Source organism: Dermacentor variabilis, chromosome 8 (genome assembly GCF_050947875.1).
Source record: "Dermacentor variabilis isolate Ectoservices chromosome 8, ASM5094787v1, whole genome shotgun sequence".
In the NCBI taxonomy this organism is placed as follows: domain Eukaryota; kingdom Metazoa; phylum Arthropoda; class Arachnida; order Ixodida; family Ixodidae; genus Dermacentor; species Dermacentor variabilis.
Genome location: NC_134575.1, coordinates 33,023,095 through 33,048,351, shown reverse-complemented (window position 1 = coordinate 33,048,351; position 25,257 = coordinate 33,023,095). Strand labels below are relative to the sequence as shown.

At 48.1% G+C, this 25,257-nt stretch overlaps 1 protein-coding gene across 2 annotated transcripts in view; it reads left to right on the top strand.

Moving 5' to 3' along the window:
* LOC142589949 (sodium/calcium exchanger Calx-like) overlaps positions 1-25,257 on the top strand; it is a 78,716-nt gene that overhangs the window by 24,488 nt on the left and 28,971 nt on the right. For both annotated transcript variants that reach the window (XM_075701678.1, XM_075701679.1), the window contains exons 2-3: positions 22,315-22,719; positions 24,776-24,902. In XM_075701678.1, coding sequence (XP_075557793.1) covers positions 22,382-22,719; positions 24,776-24,902 — 465 coding nt within the window. In that variant the 5' untranslated portion in view covers positions 22,315-22,381. The remainder of the gene's footprint in view (positions 1-22,314; positions 22,720-24,775; positions 24,903-25,257) is intronic.

The following is a 25,257-nucleotide window of genomic DNA, read 5'->3' as shown; positions in this document are numbered from 1 at the left end:
GCTCACGCTATCCGGTCAACTGGGCTTCGTAGTGATGAATGTCATTTAACATCGTTTGTATCGGAAGTTGACGGAAAGATTTTGCACACAAGACTAACCTATTGCACTCACATGGTTCCCACTTTCTACGATTGGCTTTCGTTTCGACGCTGGTTGATTTACGTTACTTTCTTGATCAGCTTCTCTTACGGCGAACTCGGCAAATCGCACCAAGGCGGCCCGGGGCGGCTATGATTGGACGAAACTGCGCATTGGGGCGCACCGGCGCGATTTGCCGAATTCGACATTAGATTTTAGCAGCGAACTCCAAGCAACAGGTGTCTCCGGGAACAACCTTTGATTCGTATACGTTAATTTCTTAGAAATAGCTATATCCAAGTGAAGCTCGAAAATAGGATGAGCGAAGAAGTGCAGTTCCGCATGGAACTGTCCTTGCTTCATATCTTTATCAACGGAAAAATCTGCCATCAAGCTTTGCCCCGGAGGGAGGCGGAGATCAATGCACTTGAGAGTGAACATTAGAGGTCAATCCTGTTATCCGTGCGACCATGGTATTCGATTTTCGGGCGCCACTCTTGACAACAAGCTTCTCTGGGGGCTTACGTTTGAACATGTCGAGGCTTCGTAGGGTGGAGATTCAACGCAGCGTCGCGTACGAAAGCAGGTTGAGGACGACCGTTCATTGATGCGAGAGCGCCAAATGGGCCATTCAGCGAAAAAAGCCTGCGTCTGTAGCAGTGGAACTATAGTCCCATCGGCTACGACGCCACGTAACGAACAAACGCCTCGACGGAGCTGAGTGGGCGAAAGAGAAGGCCTGCTGCCGCATTAGCGCGCCATGGTGTTGCCTGAGGGGAGAGGGCATCGCCGCGGCGCCACGTCACCCTTGCACTCGCAAGCCTGTGTTATCCCAACACCTCCTCTAGAAGGTGTTGGTTATCCGCGTGTTCCTTGATAAGGGTATACCTTCCTGAATCGCGTTGTAACTAGCTTCGCCTGCACACAATATTCGTTACTTAAGAAGGAACGGCCTTTTTCACCGCTTTTTGCCTTATGGGGTGAGATTGGCGGTGTGGCCGAGTTGGTCTTCATGCGCCCGCTGTTTGACGTGAGACAAGAAGGAAGCTGTTTCACAACCTACCGAAAAAAAACAAGTTCCTCCACACGCGAGCTTTGAATGCGTAGTGTTCCATTAAGGGCACGGAGTGATCAGAGCGTCTCTTAATTGCGTGTTTTCTTCCGAAAAACTCAGTTGATCAACGTTTGGTGAAAGACTCACGTTGACAACGTAAGAGCTACTCTGCCGGAAAGAAACTGCGTACACACGAGGCCAACCACACTTGTTGCAAAAGCAGCGTTACTGGGAAGCACCATGCGCCTTCCTAGGACAGAACTCTATAAATTGCAGACCTAAAGCCGTTCTACAGGTCATGTCGGTGCACCGTTTAAAGAATAGAAGCTGGCGATTGTTCACGGTCATTGCTGTGCGTATATGAGGACATAACCTTCATTGCACGCCGCATTCGAAATGAGGACGCGAATGTCGTGGCCTACCGCTGGGCTTTTGTTTACTTTTGGCGACGGTGTACGTACCGTTGTGCTTCTAAAGAATGGATGTAACGCACACAACAGACGCTAGCACCAAGGGCAGGTGCATAAAGTAAGTGCATCGATCGTCTGCAACGACTGAACCGTCTGCTGACTAAACCCTTCTGTTGACGGAACCCGGTGCAGCAAAGGTGGGAACAACCGGCTGAGCATACGTATATACTCTCAGAATCAGGTCACGGGGCGCGTTCTGCTACATACGGCTACTATACATACTGGCTGCGTTCCAATACTCACAGTAGACGGCAAAGTAGACGGCTAAGTGGACAGCGGCCATCTTAAGTCTCGTTCCAATTCTCACGAAGACGTCAAAGTAGACAGCTTCGCGAAGACAGCATCGAAGTCAGAAACGATGCAGGCTACTTTCGTGTCCTAACAAGATGGCGAATAGCTGAGCTGGACGCTTGGAAACTCGACGGGAAGGTCGTCTGCACGGAAGAAAACGTAGATACGCTTTCCTACGCCCTTAATGTAGGTCACACTGTGTTTTTCACAGGTTCACAGCCGCAAAGACTTAAAACACAGAAGTAATGCGCGCTTTTGTCAACTTTTTCTTGTCGCCGCGAGGTGACTTCACGTCGCAGAAGCGTCTTCCATACGTCTTCCTGACGGTTCGAAACGCGTTCCGTTACCTGGCACCGAAGCAGTGCCAGCTGTTTCATTAGCAGTCTACGTAGACCGTTTCCGATGCTATCCATGCAGAATTGGAACACACCCACTGTCGTCAGCTCGAGCGACGTCTGTCGGCCTCGTTGAAGACGAAGTCGCGAAGGAGCAGAAGTGCTAAAAACCGGCTGAACTGAGACGCACGCACTCTCAGAACCAAGGCACACGGCCTATTGTTTTGCCTGCGCGCTTAAAGATTACGTAACGCACAGAACAAACGGAGCACCGCTGAAATGTGCACAACGTAATGCACGGAGAAGCCCTCTACAAGAGCGATGATATTCCGCTGTCTCTGCTACGAGGGCGAATCAGAAAATCTTTGCCCCCATTTATTTAGCCAAATAGGTCCATTCCCAGCGGTCGACCTTTCTGGGACCGGCCCGGCCTTATCTGCAGCGGTAGCTCCGGGGCACGGCGCTGATGTGAGTTGTTGAAGATGGCGGTTGTTCTTCACACGTGCTTGTGCTGCTAAAAAGGCTGGGACATCAAGAAATAGAAAGGGAAGAAGAGAGAACGGCAAACCTACCAGATGAGTACCGCAGCACCATCAGGGTAGGGTCCTTGCCAAGAAACGTGCACCCAAACCTACACGCAGCCAGCTGGAATGCTAGGGCGAAATATGTAGAGAAATATCTATCAACCAAGGCGAACACGGTATATACGGACGCCGCGGTGTATCCTCGGAAACGAGGAACAGAGCAAAAAGTCGTCGCGACAGTAATTGGCTCCGACTATAGGAGATCACTCGCGCGTCGGCGCGGGGCTGCAGTGTACGGTAACTGAGGGAGAAGGAATGGCTGTTACTCAAGCGGCCGCGGAGGGTTACCGCGCAAACGAATCCCTTACAATTTTAATTACGGATTCTAAGGAAGCATGCCGTAACTACATCAATGGCAGAATTGACCAAAAGGCGCTCCAAATCTTCCTCCGCGCTGGCCAACACGAAAGACGAGTTAGATACAACATTTTCTGGATACCGGGACACACTGAAATTGAACCCGCCGTGGTTGCTCAGTGGCTATGGTGTTGGGCTGCTGAGCACGAGGTCGCGGGATCGAATCCCGGCCGCGGCGGCCGCATTTCGATGGGGGCGAAATGCGAAAACACCCGTGTGCTTAGATTTATAGGTGCACGTTAAAGAACCCCAGGTGGTCAAAATTTCCGGAGTCCTCCACTACGGCGTGCCTCATAATCAGAAAATGGTTTTGGCACGTAAAACCTCAAATATTATTATTATTACACTGAAATTGAGGGCAACCAGAGGGCCGATAGGACCGCTCGCGAGCATACTAACCGAGCGGACCTAAATGGCGACCCCGAGGACGTCATGACGGTGATCTCAACGTGCTCCGAAATACTAAATTATCATAGAGGAACGAAGGTCAAATACTCCCCGCCGCATAACATGCTTAATCAACAAGAGGCAGTTTGCTGGCGGAAGCTGCAAACAGGAACCTTCCCAAATCTACGCATACTAAGCAAAATGTACCCAAACTAATACACGGACATATGCCCGTGGTGTAACGCAAACCCCACCCTTTATCATATCACGTGGGAATGCAGCAAAAACAAAACTTTCCACAATGTAGAAAATCCGAGTGCGGAGCAGTGGGAGAGCGTGCTCTCCAGCGGCAACCGATGCCTCCAACGGGGGCTGGTACACCATGCCCGACGAGCAGCCACGCTCAGTGGTGCCCTGGAATAGGGGCGCCAACCCTGCAAGACGGGAGTCACCATCGACAAGAAGAAGACGGAAGCACTCGGCCTGACCGCTGAATGACTCTGTAAATTAGAGCAATAAAGTGTATCCTATCCTATCCTATCCTATCACACGTCCACGGCGTACGAGCAGCGAAGTGTGATTCGTTTTCTATGGAGCAAGCTAGGGACGAACGCCCATCGAAATTCGCAGGGAAATGCAGTCCACGTATGGGGAAAGGGGTCTCGCTTTGAGTAGTGTGAGGTGGTGGAGTTGTGAGTTCGCATAAGGCCGTGAAGACTTGCATGACAATGAACGTTCGGGGAGGCCGCGTGCCTCGCTGACTAACGACATTGCCCGCGTTTTTGGACCACCCACCATACCAGTCCGCACCTCGCCCCTAGTGATTTCTACGTTTTCGGTCCGCTGACGAAGCTCCTGGCAGGACGGCGATTCACGTGCAACGATGAAGCCAAACAGTCAGCCAGACGAATTCTACCGTAGGGGCATCTCAAATTTAGTGCTGCGATGGGACAAATGTCTGAACCGGTGCGGTAACTATGTAGAAAATTAGTGCAAGGTGAGATATATGTGTAATTACCTGTGTGTACCTTATTTTGGCTGATAAAAATAGGGGTAAATACTTTCTGATTCGCCCTCGTATTCAGTGTCTTCTGCCTGCAAAGCCCCCGTCGCATACGAAACCGCGGGGGTGCAAAAGTGGGAGCAACCGGCCGAGCGCAGACCCACATACTCTCGGAACCAGGACACGCGGCACATTCTCTTGCCTGCGTGCCTAAGAAGGACGTAGTAGTGCGAGCACCGCCGACAAACGAATAACGCATACTGCGTGGGGAAATCGTCTGCTATACGGCGGTATACCGTATATCGTCGTCTGCTCTAGTGTCATCCAGACGAAGATCGCCGGGGGAGCCGACATATGGGGGGAACAACCGGCCGAGCACAAACTCTCGGAACCAGGGCACGCGGCACGAATTCTTCTGCCCGCTCACCCCTTTGCGTGCCTCCTCATCTTCGTTTTCTTCGGGGGGGGTGGTCACCGACGCGAGTCGCCTATAGCGTAACCTTGTTATTTCTTTCTCTTTTCGCTCCCTTTTTGCTTCGCCGTGCGCGCTGGCCTACAAAGGGACCGGTCCGTTTCTTTGGCGGGTGCGCTCTGCGCGCCGGCGAGGTATAACCCGAAAGAAAACCGGCGACCACGACGACGAAAACAGAATACGCTTTTGTTTGGCAGCTTTCACGGCCAGAGCCCGGCTGCTCGCGACGTGCAAGTGGAACGCGCCTGACTCACCGGTCTTATCCGGACCGCTTGAGGCGTCGCGACCGCGTGCGGCATCGACGGTCGTAGTAAACACGCCTATAATTACTCGTTGCGCAGCAGCCTGGCCTCATAGTGCGTGCTTGCTTTTCTTAAATAGGTGTGCCCACGCCTGCGTGTGCGTGTGAGTGACTTCATTCACGGCACATGAGGCTTACCGCTCATATGCCTCATTGGCGGAACTCTCCCTGGTGGCGTCATGAGCGCATAAAGATACCAACGCCCTGTCTTGTACGAAATGTATAAACATGAATGGATTGGTAAAGAGGCGGAGGAGGGGTTATGTGATCTTCCTAGGTATTCATTGAAGTTAAATTTTATTCACTTTTTCAGGCAATACATTGCATTGCCTACGACCCAAGGCTAAAGGAGAAGGTAGTATCCTGACTGGGTCTTGGTCTCACAGTGCAAAGGAGCAAGAGTGACTATCAAGGCACACAAAATAACCAGTATTTCGAACACATACGAGTCATATCTACAAGTCACATGAGCACATGGCCGCAAGTGCATATATATATATATATATATATATAGACTGTTAATACTATAGTAAACAATGTACCAGGAAACACATAACCCTTCCTATGAAATAAGCCAATGCAATAAAAGAAAAGTAGCACAGGGAAAACAGGTGATAAGCATAGCGATTAGGAGAGCTTCTCCTACTTAACGTGTACACACAGCTCAGAATGAACACGTCACATATTATTTAAATACATTTAAGTAGACAGTAAACACACCCTTTCCACTCTCAAGACGATGTGTGTTCAAATAACGAACACAGATTACGTTTGAAATCGTCTATAGTATAAGAATTTTCAGCAATGTCAATAACATCTGGACAAACGTTGCGCAGTGACATAATCTGATGTTCCATTCGCTGATTACCATAAGTAGTCCACGACATCTACACTAAATACTACAGAGGTCTGACGTAGATCATATCTAGTATATTTCTGTATAAATAATGACTGACGAACTCATCTTTGTTTTCCATTAACTCTTTATATATATACGCTCTTAATTTAACACTATAGGAATCTTGAAAATGTGGGAGCTTGTGCTGGGTCATTAGCTCTAGAGAACTTTTTTCTTGGGGTGGCAATTTAAACAGTCTCGCTGCCAGCCACAGTAGCACAGAAATGTCTTCAATATAACTCTTAAAACAAATACCCCAAACCAGTAGGCAATAACCAACATAATAGTGTACAATACAAAAAATATAGTTATCGTTTAACACGAGCAAGTAGTTGGTTTTGAAGTTGGTACAACATGACAATCGATTTCGATATTTTCATGCGAACATTTCATATATGTTTACTCCCAACTCAGGTTTCCTTGGAAAATAACGTGGTCAATCGTGCGGTTATCCTAAGGCTGGCATCGCCTTTGAGATATCCGCCGTCAAAAATCTGCTACAAAATCGATCGGAGCATGAGTTTTGGGAAACTGCTTATTGGAAGGTCAACGCATCCCGTAACAGATTTCGGGGACACAGATCTCGATAGTGGCGTCATTTCGTATTAGGTTTTCTTGCTAAGCAGAAATTATTTCCGAGGGTGCTGCTCGGCCACAATTTCGCGTTTTACATATGCGTCTTAAAGCGAACAATTATGAACCTAATTAACGAATGTTATTCATCGTGTTACCAAGTCATCGCAACTTGACGTGCAAATTAAAGGGGGGAAAATTAAGCGCATTTCACGTGCTGCGGGTATTCGTTTAAGCGGCGCTTTCTCTGGTGTTTGCTGTAGGCACACCGTTCTTGTTCAGCGACCAGTAGCAACTTGCAAGTGTGGACCATACGCGGCGAAGTTGAACACGTTTTCAATCGAAAGCGCCTCGCTAGACGTTAAAGCATGACGAGTGCCAGCACTGTCAGACATGTCACACACCAACCACAGTCGACATAGCACACATTACACATCGAACCGAGTTAGTCTTCCACGAATTGTTTCTCAACGGATTGCTCTTTGCATCCCCGTAAACGACACACGTACAGTCCCACTTCCCACTCCGTGTGCTATCTTATCACTGTGTTTACGAGCAAGCGGGCGCTCGCGTTTCCGATCCCTTCTTCGCTGCGTATCGATGCTGCTCCGCTTCGCGTTTCTTGAAAAAAAAAAAAAAAAAAAACAACTTTCACGGCGCTCCTCGCGCTGTTCATGGCCGCCTCTCGACATTTCTCCGATTTGCTTTCACGAGTCAGCTGGCGCTCGCGTTCTAAACCGCGATTCCCGGAGTCTCGAAGACGTTCCTGTTCTGCTCGACGCCCTCTTCCAAGCCTCTGCCTCTCCCCTCACTAAGTGTACGTTACACGCTTCGGCTCCATACTCGTCTGCGTCTGAACTCTCGTCTGAGCCCGGTCTATAATGCCCCTGGTTAGGCCTCCTGTTGTTCAGGGTTGCCCTGGGTCACCTCGGTTCGCACTTTCTCCGGGACCGGATCGTGCAAGACAGCAGGTAGCAGCCGCAAAACGGTGGGAGGGAAGTGTGGGTGGAAAAAGGCAAAGAAGGGCTTGCTTCAAAACGGTACTGCGTTGAGCCCAGTCCACCAGCAAACCACTCCAACCCCATGCTCTATGATCCTCAATGATCCTCGGTTCAAGCCATGATCTTCCGTGACCCTTCCAGCGAGACAGCAGGCAGAAGTGCTCTGATCTATCGTGACACATCGTGCAAGACGGCAGCTGGCACCCGCAAAGTGGGGGTAATACGATAAGAAGCCAACACACACACACGCACACGCACACACACACACACACACACACACACACACACACACACACACACACACACACACACACACACACACACCGTGCAGTTCCTCCTCCTAATTTGTCTTCCTACAGTATTTTATATGCCTACCGCCGTCAACTCGCCCATCGCTTCCGGTCGTCATATGCTGTGTAACGTCACTCGCGAGGAAGGCAGTGCCAACCGAGCCACAAGGAACAATAGAAAGATCCAAAGCCAATAGACGAAGTGACAGGGGCGGGGGGGGGGGGGGGGCAGGGTCCCCACGTAACGGAAATCAACCAACGCAGGACTCGCGATCTGTAAGATTCACACGCACGCGACGCAGCGCGAGCTCAAGGAAACGTGGGTTTCTTTCGAAAGTGCCCCACACACGCGAACCACACACACACACATTCTCGCAGCGTGCAGCCTGCATACAACAACGCAACACAGAGGGCACCGATTGTTCTTTGGAACTCCCTAGCTGCCAACAGTGGGCCGGCTAAGATACGTGTGCCAGCTGGACGGGCGGATGTGTGGACGTGCATTAAGCCGTAAGGCGTTGTGCCATAGTCTACCAAGTCGCTGGCAGGCTTCAGACCTGCGTCTCACATTGGTTTACTTTTTCTTTTCGGTAGGCATGACTGTTCGGAAAGCGTTGGTCGAAGTGGGGCGATCCGCCCCGGCGTAATAGAAATGTCGCCTTCGTTTCGCGCCTGGAGACCCACGTAGCATGGCTGCGCTCCGAGGGCGTGGGATCACGTGGGCCAGCGAAACGAAAGTGAGTTGATGTTGGTCGGGGTAACCTTAGGCTTTTTTATTTGCTCAAAAAATGATTTCGACAGTCTATGGACTGTCTATAGATGGCTCGTGGTCTTACTGGTTTACGTTTAGTTGTCGACTAAAGTGTATTATTAAAGGGGTGAAAGTAGTTGGCTATTTCTCGTCTGCCATGCTAGAAATGCCTCTGAGCCTTTCGCACAGTCGTCTTGGATCTACAATCTTTTATTGCAGCTTTCGCGAACGCGCACCGTCGTCGCATTGTCATAATCATCATCAGTCAAGTTACTATAGTGTTTCTTACAGAAAGTACTATAGGAGGTAACTCTGGCGGTGTGGTGCCTACGAAGGCTGGGGTTGTGACGGTTCCACCAGGGATGCTATTCTGAACACTGTCGAAGACTGCCATCTTGCAAGCTCTGATTGGCGCAGGGGGTTGCTACGGCCTCTCTGATTGGCTCAAAATGCAGCCATTACAGAATTTGACAATATATGGCCGAGTTTGCCAACAGCACTCCAGCGTCGCAATGAGGCGCGCAGAACATGGATTTACCTAAACTTCGGGCCTTTTGGCTTCAAGCGGCTTTGTAACTATGCAAAGGCACCGTTTTAAACCAAATATTGCGTTACAAACGCAACAGTTAGATAAGCATGCGGGCTGAGACTGCATTGCTGTGTTTAAACAAGTACGAGTACTAGGAAAATTAAATGTCACTTAATAAAGTTTCAAGAACGTTTGAAGCCACAGGAAACGGAAGGTCAGACAAAACCATGCACTGCCCACCATTCTCACGTTATCGCAACGACACACTATGTCTCTGACACACTATGTCTATAACTCTATGTAATTTATGTCCAGTGGAGGCCGAAAGCTTCTGCCAGTGATCTCCAGTTGCCCCATGTCGTCCGTCAAATGACTCCATCCTACTCCTGCAAATGACCTAATTTGATCACGCCGCCTATTCATCTGCCGTCCACGGCACTGTAATTAACTTCCCCTGGAACGCGTATTGTTTCTCTTGCAGATTGTACCGGTCATCTGCTCTATATACGCATTACAGAGTCCGTCGCAATTTTTTCTTTCTCTTAACCTGAACTGAAATGTCCACAACCTCCATCTTCCTATCGCATAACCTTAATTTTTCGTTCAATTTCTGGTTGTGTCTTCTTCAGTTTCTTTTCTAGCATCTTCTCAAACCTACAATTTTCTGCCCCATACGTTGTTAGTGCCGGCAGGATGCAGTGATTGTCCACTTTTATTTATAAGGATTGCGGTAAGCTACAGTCTTAATTTGGGAATGCCTGTCATGCGCTCCAAGCAATTTGTTTTAGTCTGTAGATTTCTATCTTGTCCGGTTCTCTCGTAGCCATTTGGCATGGATAGATGTACTCATGCACAGATTCGTGAGGCTGGACAGTACAGTCAGATAATTGTGACCACTATAGCGACGGTTCAGGCCGGAGAACCTTTACTCACATGTTCATTTCTGTTTTCACGGCTCTTGTAACGTGAATGTCAAAACTGCTGATCTGTTATTTTTCATATGTTCCGCTAACCGTGCATTAAACTTTTCTTTACCTAATAGGCACGTGGTTCACTTTCGCGTGTAGACGAACCGCGCGGCCTCAAGCCAGCGTAATTAACCTCACCGTAGCTTTCATTCGAGCACACCTTTTACTTATTCATTTTTCTCCATGCGTACGAGCCGTTGCGAGTCTCGCCAGAACGACTCTCCTATGTTCTCTTGTCTCGTTTTCCTCGCATACGCACGTCGCTCCATATGTGGCTGCCATGCTCCGATACAACCGCTCGTTTGTATCCGTCGCGCCAACATACCATCTGGATTAGTTCGTTACGTAACCTGAGATCGAGCATTCTTTCTGTAACGTCATTGCCATGTCCGTATAGCCGACGATGGCATGCACCCGTGCAGAGTACCGTCTGCACCTCTGCACAACACACCGTCTGCTGTCTGCGTGTCAGCCTTACTGCGCAGACGTCGATACGTTTGACGTCAGCGTTGAACGCTGTCTGCGAGAGAGGGGATATGAAGATGAACTACATGTCCTATCCTTTCTGCACGCTCCATTATGTCTTATGCCTGCCCAGACATGTATAAGTCTGTGGGGAACGTCTGCCTAAGGAGACTGCAAAAAAAAAAGAAAAAAAAAACTGTGCTCCCTATCTATTCGGCTCCAGTGTGTGTTTCGTCTGCAGAGTTCTCGATACGTCCACATTGCACATCGTCTGCAAGGGTGTGTACACTGCACACACATTCGTATAACGGTGGATTTGGTCTGCTCCATTCTGTGTTAACGTCTGCACATTCGTTTATAAGCATGTGGCGAACAACGCATAACCATCCGTATAACCCTGGATTTGGTCTGCTTCATTCTGTGTGAACGTCATCTCACACGTTTGTAAGTATGTGGCGAATAATGCATCAACATTTGTACAACGCCTGATGTCGTCTGTTCTACAGGAATTGAACAGAGGCGACTACCCGTTCCATTACGCACACACGAGATTGCACGAAGACGTTGACACGTATGTGTGTAATCTCGTCTGCATCCCACAATCGTCCCTCGCTTATATCTAAAATGCTATATTCTTGCGCGAGTGAGTTAAACCCACGACCGGCTTTATTACTTGGCGACCTGTTCACCGGCGCCGCCTCCGTAGCCCCCGATTTCTTACTGCTTGTTTAGTTCATTCTTAGTTCGCCCGACCGCCGCTGCTCTCCGTGGCGCTACAACTTACCCCCACGCCGAGTGCGGGCTGGCGTAGCGGTAGCAGTGGCGGCTTCCTCGTTGTGTTTTTGTGCGCGTCTGAACACCGTGTTTCCGGCTGTTCTGATTGCTGCCCGCATACGTGCCAAGAACGCAATTACTGCTGAGAGCCTGAACATTTCGTGGGCAGTTTCGAAGCCTTCGAGCCAGCACACTGGCAATGATTACTGGCTTCTTGGTCAGAGCCGTGCAAGATTGCATTGCATGTGAGGGCTGCCTGAGTAATTTGAGGGCACCAGCTTCTCAGTCTACCACTACTGCCATCATAGCAGGCATGGACCGGGGAGGGCTATCGTACCCTACCTTAGCTTTCGTAGGGTTCGTCAGCCGCCTGGAAGGTGCTGCATCAAGTGTGGCTCCTGTGCTTGTTAGGGGGCCAACGCCGCTTAAGAAGTTTGCAGACCTAGTGCTGCCGTCACTCACAAAAAATCCGCTGTTTGTGTGCTCGAAGGACACCACAGAGCCTCACAGAAGGGCACTGCTAAAGCTGATTGTCCACAAGTTTATGAGGCCATTTTTGTCTAATTTTGCCTCTGATCTCACAGAAGAGCACGCCAAACGGAAATTAATTAATGCCAAACCGAAATCTCGAAAGGTCCTAAAAGTGTAAGGATCTGGCTGACCTGAAATAAAGTTCTGGCCACGACCGGCTATTGTGTCTGGCAAACAAGCTTTTCTAGTCTGGTTTAAATTATTCATTTTTCATGTAGAGTGCGTCTTGAAATGATTAACAATCGGGTGAATGCTCCTGAAAATGAGTAAGTGTGCATGGCGCGCTTTTTGCCGTAAATTGGCGGAAAGTAGCGCGGCTTCGCCCTGGGATGCTGCTAGGCACAGAGCAGAAGCAATCATGTTGAGATTGTGCAGCTGTACGCGCAAAAAAGCCTCTCGAGTAGCACCAGAGCCGCGCCCACCACTACAACCGCTCTTTGAGCTTGTTTAGCTGCAAAACTGCTGCGCTGAGAAAGAAAAATATTACCGCTATCAGCCGTTAGTCGGGTACAGCTTTTTGTGGCCATGCAGGGGAATTGCTACGAGCGCGAGACGCCTGCTTCTGCGCTGTTCTCGCACGCTCATGAGCCAGAGACTTAAGCGTGTTAGCTGACAGCTCGCGCTCTTAAGAGGAAGCTTTAGCTCGAGTGCTCCTATCTAAATACATGTAAAAGGAGAATTCGTTTTTCTCGGCAACCACTGCACCAAATTTGACGAGGTTTGTTGCATTTAAAGGACAAACTTAAAATCTAGTGACTGTTGGTTTCGAATTTTTGAGTTAGATTGTCAATTTTTTATTAAAAATTGGCAAAAATCAGAAATTTTCAAAAAACGAAACTATCAAGTTTACAACTCTGTAACTTAACCACTAAAATTGATAATACAATTCTGTGAATTGCATCTAATAGTACATCTAAAGCGGACAAAATTGATCTGTTACATATGAATATAAAAAAATTTAATCATATGGAAATACAACTTTTGCAAAACCGTTGTAACCAACGTAACAAATTCACGTAAGATGTAAAATGATATTTTGAATTTGTCCGCTTTGAATGATCTAATGAATGTCGTTTACAGAACCGCGATATCAGTTCTTGATGCAAAGCTATGAATTTCTAAACTTCGTGATTCTATTTTTTTCAAACGGTCAAATATTTGAAAATCGTTTTAAGAAAATTCAAGCCCTTAATCGAAATTCCGCTTTCAACAGTCACTAGAATTTAACTTTCTCTTTCAAATGCGACAAACTTCATCAAAATCGGTCCAGGGGTTATCTCATAAAAACGTTTTTGCGTTTTACATGTATTTGAATAGGCCGCGTCGGAGGGGGCCCGAGCTAAAGCTTCCTCTTAACTACCACTGTATACAGAAAGCTGTCCACGATTATTGCATCTTATAAATATTAACACGTCTTTGCGGTGCGTGCTTAAAAAACGATGCGGTTTAACTCGGCCTACCGGCAACACGATAACGCAAGCGTACTGAATTTAACAGAAGCGCACGGCGGGCGCTGCCGAAATGAGGGTAAGTTGTGGCGCCACCTGTTGCGGCGCGCCGTCCCTCCTGAACAGTCACGTGGTATTTGCGCGGACACGCGCCGCCATAGGAGCCGGCGTAGTGAGCAGGTCGCGAGTAATAAAGCCGGTCGTGGTTAAACCGAACCATGCGAAGGACGTTACCGGCCCGAGACGGTGACGTCCTTCGAGGACTGGTTCTCGCCACGACGTAACTTTATAAAGAGACAATTTAACTAATAATCAAGCTTGACATGCTAAGTTCTTATAGTGAGCCGTGTGTACCTAGTCCGATCTCCCTTGCTCACTTCCCTAGATAGCTCCCGGAGCAATCATTTGAATATGTTACACTAATCAGATCTTATCTGAAGAGAATGCATGTCTCGGCACAATAATTTCCACTTGAACTCATAGCCTCCAGCTTTCTTTGCTACGTCTGAGTTCAAACTTCGTATGTAAGTGAAGACTGCACAAAAATCTGCTCAAAAAGCCGTATTTCCGTTTCCTTCTGGACGCCCAGGCACAGATCACCTTTTATCGTTCGGATGGTTCAATATAAAACTTGGCAATTTTGCTTGCCTAATTTATCGAGAAAAAGTGCGGCGAATTCGCGTTCGTCAGCGCCCCTCGTGATGTCCACATCACATCCTTAAACGAGTTACCGAAACCACTCTGGGATGCCGTGCTTTGCCGTACAGTTCGAGACGGAAGCGACCAGATTACGTCATAGCCACAATGTTTAGGACCTCACTTAAACGAAGGAAACGTGGCATTTTTTCCGGAAAACCAGGCAAATAAAGCTGCCAACGAAGCGTTATACAGAATGATCCCGACGAAAAAAATAAATCTGATATTGCTGTGAAATTCGTGCAAATCCAGAGCAGTGGTAAGCGTGAAACCTTTCCTTCCTTTTTTTATGAGTACAGGGAAAGAAGACAGAAGTTCTTGCACTACGCCTGTTAGTTTACAAACAAGCAACTTGAATATACCTTCGGGAAACTGCTCAACTGCGGCATCGGGTTAAAGTACCGCGGCTGTAAATTAATCGCTGCTGCAGTGTAGCGTAGGTTTTTCGAAGCATCGAAGGCAAACAAACAAAGAAAGGAACGGACAGGTTAAACTTGTGCCCTACGCCGCCGCAGTGCAAGCAACAAGTGGTGATCGGTGTCTTAAGCGGCCAGCAGCAAGCGGAACGAGTTTTTTCAACGCTATAGGTCATGCACTCGAATGATCCGGTGCATATATCCCTCGTCAGGGGGGCATGCTTGCTCGGGGAGCACTCCGATTCCCACGCCGCCGTACGTACGCCGAATGCGAGATGACGCCGACCACGATAGACGACCGCGAAATGCCAACCTCCACTTGCTTAACCTCGGGCTCTGTTCGCTTCGTTAGCCCGCGAAAGCGCCTACACAGGGCACCAGAGGGCACTGGCGTATACGTGGCTATGTATCAAGAGGCGACTAGACGCGTCGACACCGTTTGCACTGGTTTATGCAGACACCGACGCTCGCATCAAGGCAGTCGCGGTTTGCGCAGACGCCAGTCCTTATGTGCCGTTCGATCGGATGAGCGCTCCTGAAAGATTGCACACTTTACCCCCATCCCCGCGAATGGCTCCATCAGCGCAGTTGTAGACGTCTACGTCTCTACGTCTCCGCGATGATGTGTAAATCGAAATACCTATACGACCAACCTAAAGCTCTCTATTGTATGCCATCCGCGTCAACTAAAGAGCTCGTCTTCTTGTTGCTAACACGAGCCAAATTACTGTGTATCGACGCGAACCAGGTTGGTTGCACCGTGCGCGCCTTTGATTGTCTTAATTTCTTGCTTCCCAGTTTCGTTTTCGCGCCTGAGCTTCATCGGTACAAACAGTAGTGAAACGTAAGTTGAAAGTCACCGCTCTGTCGTGTGCACACACTCTTCCTTTGTCCACCATTCTACGCTGTGAATCGAGAACTACGTTGAACCTGATGTGAGAACGACTTGAGGAAATTTATAAACTCTTCCTCGGATTCTTTCTTGACGTTTTCCTCAGCACTGGTTTTGTACGCCCATCTTGCATTTGCCCTAACTTTTGTTTTTAATTCTAGACGTAGAAACATGGCAAGGTAGGCTACGTCTGAGTTGGCTATCCCAAAATCCCAATTACGTTACTGAATCAACAGTGAAAAAGCAAACGTAATACTAAAATATCGACAAGCACTACACACACGAACACAAGCGCACAAAGAGTATCTCCACGGGAACCAGCACCGAAAGTAAAGTCACCCATAATATAGGAGTGAAAGTGTTTACACGTCTTTTCATGTATGCATTAGATGCTTCATTGCTGTTAGTTGTTGTTGCACTCATCGGAGCAAAGGAGTAATCGGCGGCTTTGACACAGTCATCATCTTTGATTGATCGAGTGCGGTGGCGTCCAAATCCACGCCACAGCGACGAGTCCCTCTACGTATTGGAAGCTAATCTCGAAGGTCCCGCTTTTGCTAACTGCACGCGCCGGAAGCGATGCAGTTCGCAAGGCTGCATCGGAAGCACGTCTATAGACGCCTTGTTTGGAGCCCCGCTTATCACCTGTAGCGCCAGAAAATCCGGACAAGACAAAGAGGAACGCGTAGCCTTGAAGAACAGTGGGTGAACAAGACGTGTCTCAGGCTAGGGTTGTCTCAGGCGCCGCAAGTTATTGAGGGGAGATCTCAAGAAGCGGTACCATGACTTCCCTCGTTCAACCGCTGTCGACCACTCCTGCGGCGCCAGAGTTTCGTGTGGCAAGGCCCTACGAAACCCACGCCATGTGCCCGCGCGACTCCATGGTCGCGTACACACTGTGGCACACGTACACTCCTCTCGCTTTCCGAATGCCATTGTGCTCGGGGAGCTCTATTGTTCTCCGAAGACACGGAACTATACAGACATCGTCGTTTCGACATCGAGGCGCGAAAACAAAACAAAAAAAAAACAAAGCAAGAACAGAGAAATGAAGACAGAAAGGCAAAGAAGAGAACAGAGACAATAAAAGATGCGATCGCCGAGACAGAACATAATGGCGATGGGGCGAGTCCGCGAGCGGCGGAAGGACGTCGCCTTCGCGGGTCAACCGTCCTGAACGGCGCCCAGCGCAGAGTGGCGGAGGCTCGCGTGCGTACAAGCCAACGGGAGGAGGAGACATTGTCCTCGCCTGTCGCTAATTGCGCGAAGAAGAGAAAGCGACGGAGGAAGCCGACGAGATGCAAGCATATGGAAGCCATAGCAAACAAAGCAATGGGCGCTGCGCTCAAGAGCATGCAGTGCGGGTGAACGTAAACATGAGTCATTTGTGTGTTATATCTTCGTCTGACGATCTGCGCCGCCGACGAAATGAGATGGCAGCTGGCACGCGCACGAATTCGTGTGACTTAGGAATGCGGGTGATAATAAGGCACCTCTGAAGAGACCATCGATGGAGGCGACTCCTTTATGCGAAAGTTCACTGCTTGTTTCGGGCTGACCTCCCCTTTTGAGAGTTCTTCTGCCGCGTGATGGAGTAATTCGTTTTTTTTTGTGTGTGTGTGTAACTATAGCAGTTAAAGCATGCATTCCACCAGGGAATACAAGACGCTCTCCAAAATGCGGTTAAACGAGAGACAACCAACCCACTAATCGCGCATAAAGGATTCGCCAGCATTTCACTGTTTCACAGCGACATCTGTTAAGGGTGACAGAGGTAGCTTCCCTCCGGATGGATGGATGGATGGATGGATGGATGGATGGATGTTATGAGCGTCTGTTTAAAACGGGGCGGTGGGCTGCGCCACCAAGCTCTTTTTCTTATTTAGCCAAGTGTCTTACCTATCTTACTCTTTAAACATGCAAATAACTTCCGGCATCAGACTTTCTGAACCATTACCGGAAACATTGTTTTTGTACGCCTACTCTGTTTGTGGCCTCCCTACTTTTCTGTCAATCGCCTTTTATTAATCTCTGTTGAGGACACGTTTAATTTCTCCCTGCTATACCTGAACCCAAGAGCTCGAAAGGGGCCAGCGGAGTAGATATCTACACATTCTAATAAAACATCCTTAACGTCATTAACAAAACCCTTAACAGCATGACAGCGATAGCTGTTGCTCAACAGCTTTCGCTGTCATGCACTTAAGGGTGACACGGCAATTATGGGCGATGCAGAGTCAAACCGCATAACATATCGTTCGATTGGATTATAGGGATAAGTGTGATGCGGGCATTTTGACGGCGAAGCGGCAACATATGAAGGACGATTGAAAAAAAAAAAGACAAACAACAAAGGCGCCTGATAAACTGAATGACACTGCAGTAATGGCGACAGTGCTAAGAACGCTGCAGAGTTAAACTGTATGACAGCGGGCATGCTGTAACTGAGCCAAGAGCGACGTACTGTGGCGCTGCCGGCCACGCAATAAATGCGTGACGTTTAGCACCGTCACCCTGCATGGCTCGACGTGTCATGTAGTAATTACCACTGGGGCCATGTACTTTCGCTCTCCATCACTCTTACACTAACACTTACAAAACTTACAAATAAGAATTTAGACATTCTCAACTACTTGTATCCTAAAGGCTTCCAAACGCGTCGCACAGAGGTTGAGGCACGAAACAATCAAAAGTGGGCATAAAAAAAAAATTCGATCCTTGCGGATCTCTCTAACAAAGACAGGTCTAATTGTCGAAATACTGGCTTTGGGATAAGGCTTTCCTTGTTCGTCTACTGTTGACGTTTAAAGGCTCGTCCTTTTTGTACGTATGATGTCTGCACACTGTCACAGAGAATTCATGAGGACTCCTATTTCCGTTTCTCGGTTGTGAGCGGGAGAACGTTGAAAAGGCCGTGTGCCAAAAGCTTATATAGACGTTATACTTCAAGAGAAGCGTAAAAAGAGAAGTCTCGAAACATTTTTGAGATTTCAAACTAGCATTGGTCTACATGGCAGTTCCCAGCCTTCCCTCTTTTAGCAGCGTATTGCTTCTCCCTTTCCTAAATATTTTGTGTGAATATATATAAGCAATCCCTTGACGAGCCCCGTCGCTTCCACGATTCTGCCTCGAGTTCGCCGTCGCTCCCAAGTTCTTTCGCGCTTCGCGCGTGAGCGCCGAGGAAGGTCTTGCTCGCCGCCACGAACCGCATGGTCACTCGTAACTCATACGTCATTCATTGTCCGTGCCAGCGGTTGGGAAATGCGGTGTTGCGAGTTTCAGCCGCCACGCTGTGTCAACGAACCCGCGCACTCCGACAAGAGGGATTCGTTCACCTGCGTGTTGCACCGACGTTGCTTCATCCACAGCTCTCTTACGTTTCATATTTATTTATTTTTTTATATCTTTTTGGTGGATCCACTTGGCGCGAGCAACACAACTGTACGAAACAGGCGAAGCCGTGTCAAGGATGCGGCCCTCCCCCCGAGAACGCTTCGAAACGGTCCTCCAAAAACCCTCTCAGCTTATTTTCTCCGCGTCACGTGCTTGTCGCCGTTGAGTCTCTAAACTCCCGTCTCACCACCGAGTTTCGTGCAGTACAGCAAAGACTTACGCTTCAAAATGTCGTTCCACTAGGCGTTAGTTCAACCGGCTTTAGTTGGAGCTATTTTTTGCATTCTTTTTTGTTTTGTTATCCCTTACCTAAATGTAATGGCGTTCCGCATAAAATCACACAACACATGGAAAGACCTTCCGTATATCTGAACCTCTTACTTTTTAAGCAAACTTCACAATAAATACAGTGAACCTTCGTTATAACGAGGGCTCACGCTGTAACGAGCGCTACATTCTTGATGTCGCTCTGCTTATACGTTCCTGCTGTGACGTAGAACCTTCTCGCTATCTTTTCCTGCTTACCCAAATGGAATGGCGTTCCACATAAAATGAAACGCGTGGAACAACGTCCCACTGATCTGAATCTCATACTTCTTAAATACGCATAACAATACCTGGAACTGCGTTTCAGTAATAGAACCACTGTTATCCGCAACACTGCTCCACACGCCTGTGCCTGGGCACAGGTCTGTTAGAACAATGCTCAGACACAATAGGCGCAGCTATCTGGAACCATCTCTAAGTACATGGGACATCCCACAGACCTGTCAGAGACAAAATAATATGGAACCCGGATAGGGGTGTAAGGCTCGGATAGGGGTCTAGTCAATCAGCAAGGATTTTTAAAGAAGAGGAACGCACGCAAGATAAATGGCGATTATTGTCTGGGCACAAGATACACCTCAAAGGGCGCAAGTTCTTTTCAATGTACTGTACCTATCATTCCCACACTGCTCGAACTGCCATCAATGTAGCTCACGTAGACGCTTTAGTACCCATATTCCTCTCAGGCAACATTAGTTGTAAGCTCTACGCTAATACATGGTCTCCGAGACCCTGAGGGGCGCGCCGACCAGTCTCAGAGGCCATGGTTGACAGGATTCATGGCTCTCGCTGCACTGTACGCATTTGGTGGAACGGAGTACAGCTAGCCCTTCCAGCGCCGTGTGGCGCGCTGCTGAGTGATTAAGGGACGTAATTAAAGGTCTCATTGCAGGCTTACGATATGAAAGGGCTCTTATAAGAGCCCGTAGGGTCTACGGACCACTTGTCCTCTCGCGCAGAACGCGCCATTAAGACGTAAATGAGGTTATCCGCGTAAGCAAGCCGGCTGGCATGGTCGGGTGCGGTGGCGTATATGGGCGAAACGTGGTGACCTCTCCGTTGACTCATTCACTTCATTCTGGAGCGGGGTCGCATGAAGCACCCACTCGCCAGCGAGTGAATCGGGGTCTTCTGACACCGGAGGCGTCCAAGATTGGTGGGTCTTCCGGTAGGTGGCGATCAGCGTGCGCGGGCCACTGTGGCACGCGCTGTGCGACTTTTTAAGTCGCGTGCGCTGACCGGACCTCTCAATACGCTTATACGCTTAGGTCACTTGCTACCAAAGGCAATCTACGCGGTGCATTCTTTTTTTTTTTCGCAGCTCAAGTTCCTGATGGGTGTGGGTCTACGCGACAGACTTCGAGAACGACGCGTGCTACCGCTAGGTTGTGTTCGCGCTGTAACGTTCTTCTTACTGAAATTCTGGACGCGCAGCTCCACATTATAGGCTGGTTTGGCGAATCCACTGTTTATCATTGCTGCTCGTTTACTTTTCAATGTTCATTTCGTTCATGCTCATCTTGGTTTTCACTGTTATATTTCTGTATTTCTCTACGTAAACTCAACCTTACTTTTCACATTATTAAATGCCAACTGCGTGGCATAAAGATTAGTCTTTTTTTCCAATTTTGCTCAATCTTACTCACCAACGTGAACTCATTTTTACTCCTCAGTGGTCTGCGTATGTGATTCGCTTGTGTTTCAAGGTTGGAATTATGTGCCAGTAGGGAGAAGGAACACATCCTCCAGCCTGAGGCTTCGTAATTCAAGGGGCGATAGAACGAGCGACCTCGCTGTCCTCCCTTTGCTCCTCCAACTCCAGCTTGACTGGAATGCTAGGTGGCGGGAAGAGAAGTCGCTCTTTTCTATTGTAATGCCGGTACTTAACAACCATCAGCTAACGCACCGATCATTCACTCCGTCAGCTGACCTAATCGACTGGCTGCCATATGAATGAATTAATCATATCATTATCACAAATAACCACTCCACATCTATGGGGCATGACGTCAACGTTAACACTCATTGGTCCTCTTTCTTTCATATTGGGAACGTGAACAAATTTTTTTTTATACGAAGAGCTAGCCCTACTCCACATATATGTATTAAAGAGAAAACTGTGAGGCCCTCTTCGTGTGAGAAAAGGAGCAGTGGCTTAGAGCACTTATTCGCCACGAGCCAATGCGTAGACTTGTATGTTAGATCAGTTCCGCAGCTTTCCAGCTCTCAAAACTCTCTCTCGGGTAGTCCTCGTTCCTGGACAGAGCCACAACATGTGGCGACCGTCCTTTGTAGGTGTCGGAACATGAAGTACTTTTTCGGACAGCTCACGGAGTCTTCAGGTGTTTGACTCCTCACCCAGGTGAAGTAAGGTGTGAGGGTCACCTCAACCCGAAGTCTACAGAGAGGCAGTTCCTCTACCGGAGAAATGTTACGGGGGAAGAGAGCAAGATGCAAGGGGGGAGATTTAGACGCGTGTGTACAGTCGAAGAAGCGATTATTGAGCAGAAGGCATTCATTACAAAACGAAAGCCCATTTTCACTTAAAGGAACGTCGATATAAACTCAACAGAATGTGAAAATGCCTTGTGTGTCGACTCAAATTGCCCCTTCCTCCTTTCTCTTCGTCTTCTCTCTCCTTTTCAAGAGTCTGGACGATTGGTGACCCCTTCGGGAGAAAACTGCCAGCCTGCCTCTCTTTATGCGGGTGTATGTATATGTGTGGTGCCTATATGTATTTACTTGATTGAGTAAATATATATGTATATGTAATGTATATGTATATGTATATGTATATGTATATGTAATATGTATTTACTTGATTGAGATGGTAGAGCGGCTGCCCCGGAAAGGCGGTGGTCCCGGGTTCGAGTACCGGACCAGGACGAATTTTTCTTCAACTATGAGGCTTTTCTTTCGAGGAACCCGTATGGGTTTCCTTTGTAGCAATTGCTACAAAACGGGTGGATGTCTCATTTTCCCTTTATTCATTGATTGTTAATAATTTCGTGTGCCTCTCACCTGACGCAGGACCACCACCCCTTGAAGTGCCGCCAACTCGGCCCTCCCCCCCCCCCCCCTCGAAGAATAAGCAGCGATGGACTCCGAGTCCAACTACACGTGCAGCGATGGGCTGCTGCTGCCCTTCCTGGACGAGTCCAGCTGGTCAAGGGGCGGCCGCTCGTTCGTCTACTTGCTGGGCCTGATGTACTGCTTCCTGGGCGTGGCCATCATCGCGGACGTGTTCATGTGCGCCATCGAGCGCATCACGTCCAAGACGAGGCGGCTGACGCTCTCGGCCCAGGTGCCTGGCGGCCAGCCGGACATCATAGAGGTCAAGGTGTGGAACGAGACCGTGGCCAACCTGACCCTTATGGCACTCGGGTCGAGCGCGCCCGAGATACTGCTCGCGATCATCGAGATCGTCGGAAGTGGGTAAGCGCGCGCCTCCGTTTTCTTTTCGTTTGTTTTTTTTTCTTTTTTGCCGCTGGTACACCTCTTATCCATTGGTCTGACTATATAATTGAAACATATGTGTAATAATGTTTCATTTACTAAGTGCAACCTATCCAGAACGAATGTCCCTCCCCATTGCGACTCTACTTTCGGTCGTTCTTCTTATCACTGTATTGTACGTATATCATTATTTTCTATCTTTCCACATAAGTTTCATTAAGTGAAACACCTTAATCTCCTTTCATACAGGTTCCACAAACTAAGTTGAACATATCAGAAACAAAAGATAACTGTTTCACTTAGTGTAAAAGTTATGTGAAACGAGAGTACGGGTGCTGTGGTGATGTTGCTTCAGGTGGTGATAGCCTGGCTGACATGGTGGGCGGCAAATGGCGTCCACAGGGCTATCAGGATTTCTCGAGCAATATGGGAACCCGTAGCTTACGGTGAATGGGGACAGCAAATGTAGGAGTGACTAGAGCTATGACTGGGCTTGTCCATATAGTGCAAGAACAGCGCTTGGAAACTGAAACGCGAATAATTCCGAAACTATACTCCGATGCGTTGTTTCTCCTCCCGGTTCACTTGCATTTGTAACGGTGGCTTAAATTGACCCCGAAACACCTTTTTGAACAGAGGAAAAGAACATTGCCGATCTGTTGATGAGGCCCCTGAGAACATGTGAGGCAAATACTATTACACTGAATGCAGCAGGGGTTTTGCCATCTCGTGTGAAAAGCAGAGAACAGACGCTTGCTCTCGCGTCCGCAATGTGGTCATCGAAAGTTCATAGAAAGCAGTCGGCCGACCAACGCTACTGGCTGATTTCATGAGCGCGAGAACATTCTTAGCATTCTTAGCATGCTACTGAGTGTGCCAGTGATTATGCCGTGCGTTGTGCGCAGGGAGCTGAACTGCGGTGATTGAAACGGGACCTCGTTGTGAATTGATGACATCGCCTCTGCATGCTCCGTAGTAACCACAGGCAATAATCACACCTGATACACGTCATAGTTATGTATTTCTGTAAAAGATCCCAGCCCGAATGTTTGTTTAGGCGTGACTATTAGATATTGTAGTTGTGGATCACATGAGTTTTTCGAATAGTGTGTCTTAAGATGAAGCTTTACTTAAAGAGCTCTTATACATAGATATTTTAGCGGAGAAATCGTCCCTGCCGGTTTCCAATCCACCAAAGTTGCTGAAGTTTACTGCGTTAAAGCTAAAAATCTGCTGCCTACAGGAAGCACATTTTTTAAATTTTTGCCATCGTTTTTTTACAGATGTTTCTGTCTGAAAAAATTAACTCGGCAATAACAAGCGATATGGGATATATGTAAGCTGCATCTGTTGAGACATTTGAAGCCTACAAAATTAGCGTATTATAAATCTGAATACACGGCTGAACATACGATTAAGTTGTAAGAGTTCTGCAAAATTTTTGAAAACATGCTAAAAATTTCACCGATGCAGTAAATTAGTGTATCACATTTGTACACTTTAGGTGCTCTAACAACTGTTCTTTTTGTTTTCAGAAGTGAGAGTTTGGTGCGGGTACAGATTTCTAGACTTTCTGATTCATCTTTATAAAACTTAACTCACAGCAATTCTCTTTTAACAAAAATCTGAGGCCCTAACCTAAAAGTTCCTCAGGCCGGTAGAATTGCCCCCCCCCCCCCCAGCTTTCTTCATTAAGTGCAACAAACTCCTTTCAGATCTGTTCAGGGGCCCTGTAATAATACTTCTGTGTTTTACATCTATTGGAATATAGACATTGGATATTGGTCCCGTGTAAAGCGCGATCTTACGAACGTCAGTCGCCAATGCATAACGTACGAGACACTATAGTTTCATATATATATATATATATATATATATATATATATTCGTTTGCAGTCAATGCAAACTCCATACAGTGCCATACAAAAGCTGACACATCAAGCATTAGTACAGCCATAATGAGTCTTTAGAAATCAACAAACGCGGGTGAGCCATATTATTCTACCCACAACTTTACCGTCACCGTCACACACAGGTTCGTAGCTGGTGACCTGGGTCCCGGAACCATCGTTGGCTCGGCGGCCTTCAACCTGCTCGTCATCACCGCTGTGTGCGTGATATCGATTCCTGCCAACGAAGTCCGGACAATACGCATGATCAAGGTACGAACGTAATTATCGTCACTGCGAGAATAACGGATCTGTCGTGTTTTTTTAAACTTACACTTTCGTAGTTATTTGAAATAACGAAGTTACCTGAAAGCCAGATAAATGTGAGAAAACAAATGGCAGTTTCGCGACGAAGGGCGAAGCTGCCAGTTGTTTCCTTGCCTCGAACAGTGTTTTAACAATGCGTGGGGGCGGTGAGGGCGGCTGTGTGTTGGTGCGACACAGCGCGCTAGGAAACTGCTGCTGTGCACCAGAGACATCGCCCTGGTAGCTGCCAGGCATCTCAAAACGCCAATGTGACGTGAAGCGCCGCCGGGGGCACTGCAGGCGTCCCAGTTAAGCGGCGCAC